The sequence below is a fragment of the Chiloscyllium punctatum genome, chromosome 6, assembly GCF_047496795.1.
Source record: "Chiloscyllium punctatum isolate Juve2018m chromosome 6, sChiPun1.3, whole genome shotgun sequence".
Classification (NCBI taxonomy): domain Eukaryota; kingdom Metazoa; phylum Chordata; class Chondrichthyes; order Orectolobiformes; family Hemiscylliidae; genus Chiloscyllium; species Chiloscyllium punctatum.
In genome coordinates this window covers 21,175,344-21,187,593 of record NC_092744.1, presented here as the reverse complement: position 1 = coordinate 21,187,593, position 12,250 = coordinate 21,175,344, and the positions used below count along the sequence as shown (strand labels likewise).

Here is a 12,250-nt window from a genome sequence, read left to right as displayed (position 1 = left end):
TTTTGGTTTCTGATGTCCAGCACCTGCAGAAATTTCGGTTTGTATTTAATGAATGTCAGCAAAAGCTGTGCTTGGAATTCAAATCCAGACGAGCAAATGTTCCAATATGGACTATAAAATACTCTTCAAGAATAACAAGAAACTTGATACTAAATCAGAAAAAAAATTGTTTTTTATTTGTGAGAACATAAAACACGAATGTATCTAAAGTAGATGCAAATTGTTTAATCAAGAAGGAATATTAATATTGGAACGAAAGTCTCCAGACGGAGCATTTTGCGGGCATGAAATAAAGGAAGTTTAGAACTATAGTGAGGACCATTTGCCCATCATGTTTTTCTTTGTGTTATTCTCCGGTTTCAGTAAAATAATGTAACATTTCGGAGCAAAAATGCAGACAAGTAAACCAAAGCTTGACGCCCAAATGGCAAACACTTCCACAGCCACCGTGTACTTTCCAGGAGAGCTGACATAAGCCGGAATAAAAGTGATCCAAACAGCACAGAAGATCAGCATACTGAAAGTTATATACTTCGCGTCATTGAAATTATCTGGAAGTTTCCGGGCGAGAAAAGCTAACAGGAAGCATACAGTGGACAGAAGACCAATATAACTGGATACGAAATAAAAGGCTTTTAAAGAGCCCACGTCACATTCCAAAATAATGATATCTCTATAATAGGTCATGTTTTTCAGTGGATAAGGAGGTGATACAATGAGCCAGATTGTGCAAATTAAACCTTGAAGAAATGTAAGAACGAACACGCCTAACCGTTGCTGCATGGGTCCAAACCAGTTCATCAAGTTGTTGTTGGGAAGAGTTGCTTTAAAAGCGATCACAACGAGAACGGTTTTCCCCAAAATGCAGGAAATACAGAGAACAAATACAATTCCAAACGCAGTCCGCCGCAACATGCAGGACCATCCGGTCGGTTTCCCAATGAAGGTAAGTGAGCACAGGAAGCAAAGCGTTAGGGCAAAGAGAAGGAGGAAACTCAGCTCCGAATTGTTTGCACGAACGATAGGTGTTTCCCGATACCGGAGGAATACAGCAACTGTCGCCAGTGCAAGACACGCCCCCACTGAAGCAAGTGCCACTAAGACATAGCCGAGAACCTCTTGAAATGAAAGAAATTCAATCATTTTGGGAACACATCGATCCTTTTGCTGATTCGACCAGTATTCCAAAGGACACTTGATGCAGTCACTGGAATCTGAAAGAATTAAAAGAATCAATTTTTGAAAACGAAGGTGATATTGACCACAGAAGAACATCGCATTTGGTCCCATGTTTGCATATACCTGTGGTGTTGCTAATCTCACCATCGGCGCACTCTGCACAGTCAAAACAACATATTGGTTGACCTTTCCTGCTGACTTTCCTTGTTCCCGGAGCGCAAGGCTCTGAGCAAACAGCACGTGGAATCTAAAACAAATGAAATAATACCTATGTTATCCATACAATGGAACCATAGCTTTAAAGACATGAAAAGGTTAGTATTTTGTCGTTCGGAAATTTTTTAAATATATTAAACTGACAATGCAAATTATCGTCTGTCAGTTCCCAATGCTTTGCATGGTTCCCTGAATGAACCCTGGCTGCAGCTGATATGATCCTCCAGCAGTCCTCCTCCATTTGCATCGGATTGTTGCCAGGAGGAGATAACAACACAAATTGCATACATGTGACATTACTGACATGAATTACACAGTATCTACTCTCCACAAAAGCTTCATCCAACACTCTATATTCAGCATCAGCGCCATAAGTGTTAATTATTTTCTCTCTTGGCGATTTCCGTAGGTCTCGTAAATCCATCAACATCATTCCATTCAAGAGCATTTTGGAGGTTATATGTATAGAGTCATAGAATGTACAGCACAGAAACAGGCCCTTCGGTCCAACTTGTCCATGCCAACCTGATATTCCAGCCCAATCTAGTCCCATCTGCCAGCACCCAGCCCATATTCCTCCAAACACTTCCTATTCATATACCCATCCAAATTCCTTTTAAATGTTGCAATTGTACCAGCCTCCACCACTTCCTGTGGCATTTCATTCCATATACGTACCACCCTCTGTATGAAAAAGTTTCCTCTTTGGTCTCTTTTATATCTTGCTCCTCTCACCCTAAACCTATGCCCTCTAGTTCTGGACTCCCCGACCCCAGGGAAAAGATTTTCTCGATTTACCCTATCCACGCAGAGCATGATTTTGTAAGCCTCTGGAAGATCACTTCTCAGCCTCCAACGCTCCAGGGAAAACAGCCCCAGCCTGTTCAGCTGCTCTTTATAGCTGAAATCCTCCAACCCTGGAAACATCCTTGTAAATCTTTTCTGAACCCTTTCAGGTTTCGTAACATCTTTCTGATAGGAAGGAGACCAGAATTGCACGCAATATTCCAATAGTGGCCTAACCAATGTCCTGTATAGCCGCAACATGACCTCCCAACTCCTTTACTCAATACTCTGACCAATAAAGGAAAGCATACCAAACGTCTGCCTCACTAACCTATCTACCTCTGACTCCACTTTTAAGGAGCTATGAACCTGCACTCCAAGGTCTCTTTGTTCAGCAACACTCCCTAGCACCTTACCTTTAAGTCCTGCTAAGGTTTGCTTTCCCAAAATGTAGCACCTCGCAGTGATCTGAATTAAACTCTATGTGCCACTTCTCAGTCCATTGGCCCATCTGGTCAAAATCCTGTTGTAATCTTCTTCACTGTCCACTGCACCTCCAATTCATTTGCAAATTTACTGACTATACCTCTTATGTTCACATCCAAATCATTTATATAATTGACGAAAAGAAGTGGACCCAGCACGGATCCTTGTGGCACTCCACTGGTCACAGGCCTCCAGTCTGAAATTCTCTGGGTAAGTTGAGGAAACTTATGATTGAAGATCATGTACTTTCTTTACGTCTATTCTATCAAGGCCTTTCATAATCTGAAAAACGTCTATCGCCTCACCACTACGAGAAAAAAAACAGGCTTGACAATGGGTAGTAACAAATTAAAACATAAATTGCTGCAGGTCCAGCAGCATCCCGGAAGAGAGAACAGAGCCAACATTTTGAGACTACAGACCAATTTTCTTTACTCTAAACTTTCCATATAAATCTAAATAATGCATGCAAAAATATCCCAAATCAAAGAAGAAGTAAAGCAGGAAGATTTTTTTAAAATTATAGATTTTATTTCAGCTACATTGCAATAAAAAAGGTATTTCGAAATGGAGATTGAAAATTACATTTGCCACTGATGAATTGCACAGAAATAATCGTGGTAAGAAGAGGAACAAAATCTTGGTTTCGGGGTAAAGGGAAGAAGTGAAAGTGGAACAGGTGTTCTGCAAAACGAATCAGTTATGTGCAAAACTAGGGCTGTAAGAAAGGACAATCCATAGCGGCAATACCTGCGACGCCCATGGTCTAACTCTTCTTTTTAATTTTTTCGCGGCCTAACGGCACTTTTTTGCCATTGTTTCTCAGTGACGATCGTAAGGAAAATACCTGCTTACTCGTGGAGCTCCACACGATATCTCCAATATTCAGGACAACTTCTTGTCCCTCCGGCGCTGAACCGTCATAATATCCAATTTTTACAATTTTAAGCGTACCTTCCGCATTCATTTGTAAATTTATTAAGTCATACTTTGGGACCGGATCGCCGTTTTCGTCAAAATACACGAGTTCTCCAGTGCTAGCAGTGAAATCTACCGAGTGTAGATAGTGCAATAGCTAAAGGAGAGCAAAGCAAGGCATGTAAATCGTTCCTGTCATGTTTATACATGCATTAAAATTCATTTGAACAAATGACACTGATAGTTTAGAAATTAATGATATCACAAATTAGCATCCGGAAAAGAATAAATAAGGTTTGGAGATCACTACCTGCCATTTTTTGCAAGTTTCGGATCATCCGTCAGGCATTCAAATCTTTTTATTAGTCCCAATGATTCTAATTGAGAATATGTGGATCTTTGAGTACAGGTTAATCGTTCCTTGAAAGGGGCTTCGCAAGTAGACAGGATAGCGAAGAGAGCGTTTGGCACGCTTTCCTTTCGTGGACAGCGCACTGAGTCTTGGAATTGGGAGGTCATGTTGCGGCTGTACAGGACATTGGTTAGGATGTTGTGAAACATAAAGGGGTTCAGAAAAGATTTACATGGATGTTGCTACAGGGAGAAGTTAAACGGGCTGTGTCTATTTTCCCTCGAGAGTTGGAGGCTGAAGGGTGACCTTGTCGAGGTTGATAAAATCATGAGGGGTATGGATAGGGTAAATAAGCAAGGTCTTTTCTCTGGAGCGGGGGAGTCCAGAATTCGAGAGAATGAATTTAGGGTGAGAGGGGAAAAATTAAAAGGGACCTTGTGGCAACTTTTCCATGCAGAGGGTGTTGCCTGAATGGAATGAGGTGCCGTGAGCTGCCAGAGGAAGTGGTGGAGACTGGTACATTTGCAAGATCTAATAGACATCTGGATGGGTTTATGAACAGGAAGGGTTTAGGGCTTCACGGGCCAAGTGCTGGCAAATGGAAGTGGATTAGGTTAGGTTATCTTGTCGCCATGTTTCTCTGCTATACATCGCCATGTTTCTAAGGGCCTGTTTCTCTGCTATACATCTTCTTGAGCCTCTATGAGTTTAGAACCACAACTGAGTTTTGACTGATAGTGCAGTATAATTTGCAATGTGTGCTGAATTACCGGAGAAACACGTTTTAAATTAAACATTCACAGAGAACTAAGGCGCTATAATAAAGTGAAAAGACGAATCTCGTCAATAGTCATCAACAACAATGACTGACATCGATATTGGGAGCATTTATCACATTGTTATTATTGACTACAGTTTAGTTTTTCTATTTCAAACTTCACAGCAGTGAATAAACCTCTCAAGCACGTCACAGTCGATAAGACGCTGCTGAAGAGGTGTAGGCCTGTCGGATTATTATAATAATTGATTTATATTTGTTCTTCACCTATTTGTGTGATTGAATTTGCAGTATTTGGTATACTTCATTCTCATTTTGATACATGAGTAACATATTGGCATGCTTTTCTCTCAATCTCCAAGGGGAAATTTGTTGTTGAAATGGAGCTCTGTAAAAAGACACAAGCGGAAATAAAACTTCAAAGATGATGAAACCAAATGAACTATTTTCCTACCTGCCAGGGTTCAAAGCTTGAAATTTGTGCACAAGTGCTATTCATAAAAGGGCCATTGTTTTCTTCACAGGATAGCATATCGTCAAGTGCATGAGCGACAGCGTAGACCGCTTTGTACACATGGTAGGAACTTCCGTCCATGATCGCTGGAAGATAGGTATTTTCTAACCCATCTAAATGTTCATTTCCCGTGCATGGCCGCACTTGAAATGCAGAACTTCGGGTGTCTGTCGTGTCGCCCGTGGTTAAAGAGCACGAGAAGAGATTTTCCCAAAACTCCTTCACAAAAGTGCTGTCAGGAAATCTAGTAGGATGAATTTTCAGAAGATGATCTCTGAGGCCGACTATTTCTGTCCTTCGGGTCGTTGGACCAATGGCCCCAACACGAGCCCTTGCTCTTTCTTCAGTGAACAATGTATCTCCTGTAAGCCATCCTTCAGTTCCAATCCACTGTATACCCGTTACATTTTGGCGCAAAATCTCCTCAATTAACACTCGCATATCTCTTTTTTGCAAGAATCCAACCACAACCTTTGTGGTCGCTTCTTTCATCACCTGCACTATTTTGCTGATTTTCTCAGCAGGATCGGTTCTGTAGAACGATTCAGAATACGCGATGCAAACCCCAATTTTCTGGGCCTCTTCGATAAATGTTCTCATCCCAAAGTTCCCATAATCTGTGTTACTTCTAACCGTGCCAATCCAATTCCAACCAAAGGTTTTCACGAGTTCAGCGAGAAGTTTGGACTGATATTTGTCGCTTGGTATCGTTCTAAAGAAAGTCGGGTATTCTTGCTTATCGCTCAGGCAAGAGCAAGTGGCGAAATAACTAATCTGCAGAAAACGGGAAGATATATGTAAATATGGTTTCATTGTTTTTTTGAATTAATTCTGAAAAGCTTCATTCCTTTACCTTCAATATGAATGTATTTTACTTATTTATGAATTTCATCAAGTGTGGTATCAAGTACAAATGCCTATGAATGGAAATGATCACACAAAGTAAATCGTTTGCCGAGTTAAAAAAAAAGACGTAGCACACTGAATTTTGCACTGGTCAGCACATGTGGTTGCATGAGAACTATCGTCCTGAAAGAACGTGTTGAATATTCTACTGGAATTTATAAGATGGTCTAGTCTGAAATAACCTTTCTTTTTATGATGACAATTTCGCTACATGTTGTACCTGTACACTCACGAGCAAACGGGTGGTATGTTGGGGTCGTAGCATCATGGTAATATCATTGGATAAGTAAACTAAAACACATGATTGTAGGGATTTGCGTTTAAATCCCGCTATTGTAGACAGCAATATTTGAATTCAATAATGCCTGCAATAAGCAAAAACAATTATGACAAAATTTTTGGCAGCACAGAGAATCAGGTTCGCATTGCTGCCTCACAGATCCAGAGCCCGGGTGTCCATTTCGCCTTTGGGTGACTGACTGTGTGAAGGATATACATTCTCCACGTGTCTGCAAGGATTTCTTTTGTGTGTGGGGGGCGGGGGGGGGGGGCTTCCGTCTCCTCCTACAGTCAAAAGGTGTGTTGCTTATGTGGATTGACCGTGCAAAATTGCCCCAGAGCGTCCAGGTATGCGCTGGCAAGGTGGTAGATGTAATAAATGCCAGGATGGGAGTGGAATGCTCTTAGGAGAGGCTGTGCCCACTCCATGGTTCAAATGGTCTCTATTTGGACAGTGAGGAATTGAAGATCCTAGGCGTTGGAAGCATGCATTAAGCTACTAAACACGTTACCATCGGAATTCCAAACGTTCCAACTGTCCTAGCGGCGGCAATAGAGGATGTGGATGAATCACAACCAATAATGGCTGCAACATTAGAAGAACCTTTACAATCTGGGTACTCAATTAGTTCTTGTCCTCCATTCACCAAAGCTAGCGCGGCTTCCGACGCTATCGCGGAGATCGAGCAGTCATCGTAGATCGCATACCCGAGAGTGATATTCGGAAGTAACGTTTTGCTCTGGTTTATTTCTTCGATAGCAAATATCATTGTCTGTATCAGGCGGAAGCTTGCGATATCAAAACTGCAGGGTGAGATGTGAAAGAGAATGACATGCATATTATATTCACCATCCGATTATGCAAACCTCATTCACCCAGATCACGCAGCCCCACTGAGAATCTCGCCTTAATTGATAACCACAACAGAGGCACAAATTCCGAGCATCAGATTTCTGCTGAAACTTACGGTTTGCCAGAAAGGCCTTCTTGGCCTTACTACGGAATAACTTAGTGAGAAAGGTTGGGTCGATTGTCCGCCACATACCCAGCCATATCCCTTGATTCAAGTCGTGTTTACAATGTTTAAAATGCTCTCCGCCAGTGGGACTATGAAATCAGCCCAGGCACCCCCAACCTTCTGCCAGCATCCATGGCAACCGATCGGCAAAGCCGCCGCACTCACGCCTCTCGTTCCCCTGATATTCTGCATATATTCAACGTAGTGTACAGCCGCAACACTGGACCCCTTGTGTATCTCAAACTCCGCTCACACCCACGGCCCAGCATTTCCAACATCCATTATCCCGTTGTGCATCAACGCCCATTCCGCTCACCAGCCGACCTATCCCACGCCACCCAAAACCCTATCCTTCCATGCCCCTTTACTCTGATGAACAGGCATGAGGAGCTATAATTAACTTGTTGAATCAATGAACCCGTCCAACTGTCTGCAACTACCCTGAGGCACATGAGCCATCTGGAAACGCGTACAAACTCCTGGAAATATTTGCAAGCAACTATCAATACCCTAGAAGACTTAGAAATGTTTAAAACACTTTAAAATGCACACACCATCACAGAAATTATTACTACCCGGTGGAAGACTGGAAAACTGCGCAATCTTTCAACTCACGGTTTCCTCTAATGATCTGAAAGGGAACGCAGCTCCGCCATATCTGCCACCCGCTACTGCCCCTCGCAAATTCTACCCGACGAAGGAACAGCACTCCGAAAGCTTCTACTTCCAAATAAACCTGCTCAATTATAACCTGCCGTTGTGTGATTTTTAACTTTGTAAACTCCCGTCCAACACCGCCGCCTCGAAGTTACACTCGCGAATTCCTTCGAATATTACAGACAGCACAGAGAGGAAGTTCGAATGCCTCACCAAAAATACAAGCTAAAGGTGCAGTTGAAAGCACATTCAACCGCCTATGCCACTGCCATGCTCCTGACCATAACGTATGTATCTATATCAGTAATGTTGATTAATTGATCACCTCTAGTGATATACTCCCACAGAAAATGAGAAATTCTCTCTCTATTTACTCTTTGAAAGCCTGGAATCACATTAAGTCATCCGTAAGGTCGCACTCAGCTTTCATTTCCACGAGGAAAGTAAACTATCTGTTCCCTTCCCATATATAACTCCAAACATTTCCTTGCATCATCCTTGCAAATCATCTCTGCAGCACCTCCACTGTCCCACTTGTCTAAGAAGCTGAAATGCATTGCTCGTGGTATAGTTAGTGCGGTCTAACCAATGTTCAATGCTGGCTTATTAGAATCCTCCCAAGAATCAGTTTTAAGTCTTTTGACATGAAACATTTCGTTTTGGTTTGCTTTAGTAATCTCATTCCAAACATGTGACATAGCATTTCGTGACCCGTCTACTTGCCGTTAAATACGATTTTCTTTTTCTCTATCCAGATATGAACTTGCAAAGTAGTTAGTTGTCTCTCTATTCTTCATAGCTAAATGTGCTATCTCATACATTTCTTTGTTCAGCTTCAGTGCATTTACTTGCCCGTTTTGGAGTTTTGAAAATCTATCTTCTAATTTATTGCAGTCTGCTCAACGTGCAAAATCTAAAACTCCACTTTTCTGTCATCAACATCTGTAGAAATTCTGTTTTGGATTCTGTCTAAATCATTACACCTTTGCCGAATGTTGTTCAGATTTTATTTTCATTGCGTAACGGATTCCAATGCCACCGCCGACCGCACACAGATTATTTCTAATTAATATCCACGTCGTTTATTTTCAGTGTACTTTTGATACCTTGTACCTTGTACCTTCTGTTTCAGATTCGTTTCTGCCCCCCAAATAACCATTTTCACATTGCAAGGACAATAAAACCAATCATCAACAATTCCATGTCTCTATAAGTAAGCATTACAAGCCCAAACACAAAGAATGCTGGGGCAAATCTGCAAAATCCGTGGACAAATTTTTAAAGTTTGTTATGACTCTTCTTGAGATCTCATTTTGTCTTTGCGTGGTATGCAATATCAAAGTGAAATTCGACATCATAGAGTAACGTAGACAGCTAAGAATGGTTATTAGTCTGCAAAAGTACTTAACGCAATCAAGATATCAGAACATGATCATGTTTAAAACAAACACAATACTGTTTAAATGCTGCATTTGATCATTACTCACTGAGTTCAGAAAATTATTCGGGATCTGTGGTTTCGTGCAATCAGGATTTCTTTATCGTTTACTGCTGTGTCCTAAGATGTGCAGGTTAGGTAGATTGGCCGCCAAATTGCCCCGTACTGTCTAGGAATGTGCAGGTTCTGTGGGTTGTCCGTGCTAAATGCGGATTTACAGCGAGAAAGTGGGGTTTTGATCTTACGGGATACTCTTCAGAGAGGTCGAATACCTCTTTCTGCATTGTAGGGATTCTATAATTTTTTTGATTGTTTGACCTACCTTTCGCAATACGTGTCTGACGGACTGACGGCAAATGAGGGAATATCATGAATCACATCTAAATGCGCTGCGAATATTCCGCCCACGATAATATCGCCATCTTCAGACAAATTAGGCAAGCCACCTTTTCCTCGAGACTTACAAACCATTCCAGGTGATTCCTGCGTAGACACAACAGCTAGCAATAGGAATATCGAAAACAAAATCATGGCGTTCTTGCAAAGAACCTATCACTAGATTAAACGAAATGAGAAAAAAAATTGAGTTATAAAGGGACTGTTATGACCCGAGGACATCCCACAGCGCCTCACAGCTAACGAGCCACCTTAGACCTGATCAAATAGCCTACATCTCCGAGACACTGCGCACTCAACTTGTTTATGAGGAATTTTCATTCATGCGGTCGTTCGTAATTAATGAATCGTTATTTCTGCAAACAGAATTCACATGAAATAAAAATAAGTCAACTTTTAAACCCCAAGAGAGTCAAAACTTTCAATTCAGAAACAGGTTGTAAGAAGCCTTAATCCTGTTTATGACCATCTCTAAGACTAGATCAAAAGTCGGTCATTCACCCCATCGATCTGATCGTGTCTGATCTCATTATCCTCAAAACCAGCTTCTTGTCTTTTCTCCAAAATATTTGATTCGCGTATTAATTCAAAATCGGTCTCTCTCATACACAAAAATATACTTCACGAACAACCTGCACAAACCTCCGTGGTAACGGATTCCACAGTTCACGACACTCCGAGTGAAGGCACTCAAAAAACCACAGAGATCTGCAGCACAGAAAATGACTTTCAGCGATTACATCTGTGCTGGTCAAAAGCAAGCGTCAAACTATTCTTATCCCATTACCTATTATGGGGCCTATAGCGTTAGAATTTTAAGTGCACATCGAAATACTTGTTCAATGTTCTGAGGGTTTCTGCCTCTATCACCCTAACAGGCATTGATTTCCCGGTATGCACCACCTGCAGCCTAAAGACATTTTTCCTCACATCGCCTGTAAAGCTTCTACCGTAACTTATATAGAGTCATAGAGATGTACAGCATGGAAACAGACCCTTCCGTCCAACCTGTCCATGCCGACCTCATATCCCAACCCAATCTAGTCCCACCTGCCAGCACCCAGCCCATATCCCGCCAAACACTTCCTATTCATATACTCATCCAAACGCCTCTTAAATGTTGTAATTGTACCAGCCTCCACCACTTCCTCTGGCAGCTCATTCCATACATGTACCACCCTCTGCGTGAAAAAGTTGCCCCTTAGGTCTCTTTTATATCTTTCCCCTCTCACCCTAAACCTATGCCCTCTAGATCTGGACTCCTCGACCCCAGGGAAAATACTTTGTCTATTTATCCTATCCATGCCCCTCATAATTTTGTAAACCTCTATAAGGTCACCCCTCAGCCTCCGACGTTCCAGGGAAAACAGCCACAGCCTTTTCAGCCTCTCCCTATAGCTCAAATCCTCCAACCCTGGCAACTTCCTTGTAAATCTACGCCCTTGGTCACTGATTCCTCCATCAAGGGAAATGTTTCTTCCAGTGTACCACAACTATGGCCTTCATTATTTTATATACCTCAGTCAGGTCCCGTCTCATGTCCTGTGTTCGAAGGAAAACAACATTTCTAATCACTCTTCAGTTCTTGTATTCCTCATCTCTGTCTTAAATAGGTTGCTAATTATCCTGAGATTAAGTCCTTTGTTCTGGTATTTCTGAGTAACTAATCTTTCAGTAATTACCCTGTCAAGTTCCCTAAGAATTTTGTATGTTTTGATAAGGTCCCCTTTCATTCTTCTATGTTGTATGATTGCAGGCCCACATTTATTTCCCTTTTAAATAAAAGAGAAAGGGAAGTGTACAGATGCTGGATATCAGAGCCAAAAAATGTGGCACTGGAAAATCAAAGTTGGTCAGGCAGCATCTGAGGACAATCGACGTGTCAGGCATAAGCCCTTCATCAGGAATTGGGGGGTTGGAAGAGGGCTGAGAGATAAATAAGAGGGTGGAAGTGGAGCTCGGGCGGGATGGCAGCTAGCTGGGAACGTGATAGGTAGATGCAGATGGGCATGAGGGTGATCGGTCAGAGGGGAGGGTGGAGCAGATACGTGTGAATGAAGATAGGCAGGTAGGACAGTTAAAGAAGGTGGAGCCAAGTTGGAGGGTTGGGTCTGGGTTGAGGAGAGGGGAGGGGAGATGAGGAAACTGGCGAAATCGATGTTGGAGCTGTGTGGTTGGAGCATCCCAAGGCGGAAGATGAGGCATTCTTCCTCTAGCGGCAGGTAGCTTGGATTTGGCAATGCAGGAGGTCTGGGACTTAAATGTCCTTGGCAGACTGGGAAGGGTAGTTGAAATGGTCGACCACGGGGTGGTGGGGTTGTTTTAT

General features: G+C 42.2%; 1 protein-coding gene across 1 annotated transcript; it reads right to left on the bottom strand.

The window, feature by feature from the left end:
- Window positions 1–306: 306 nt before the first annotated feature.
- LOC140478615 (extracellular calcium-sensing receptor-like) lies at window positions 307–7,208 on the bottom strand. Its single transcript, XM_072571832.1, has 5 exons — window positions 6,927–7,208; window positions 5,170–6,003; window positions 3,515–3,742; window positions 1,303–1,426; window positions 307–1,214 (listed from the first exon to the last, which is right to left on the bottom strand). The coding sequence occupies exons 1-5, from the start codon at window positions 7,182–7,184 to the stop codon at window positions 307–309; spliced, it is 2,352 nt and encodes a 783-aa protein (XP_072427933.1). The 5' UTR covers window positions 7,185–7,208.
- Between the last annotated feature and the right edge of the window lie 5,042 nt (window positions 7,209–12,250).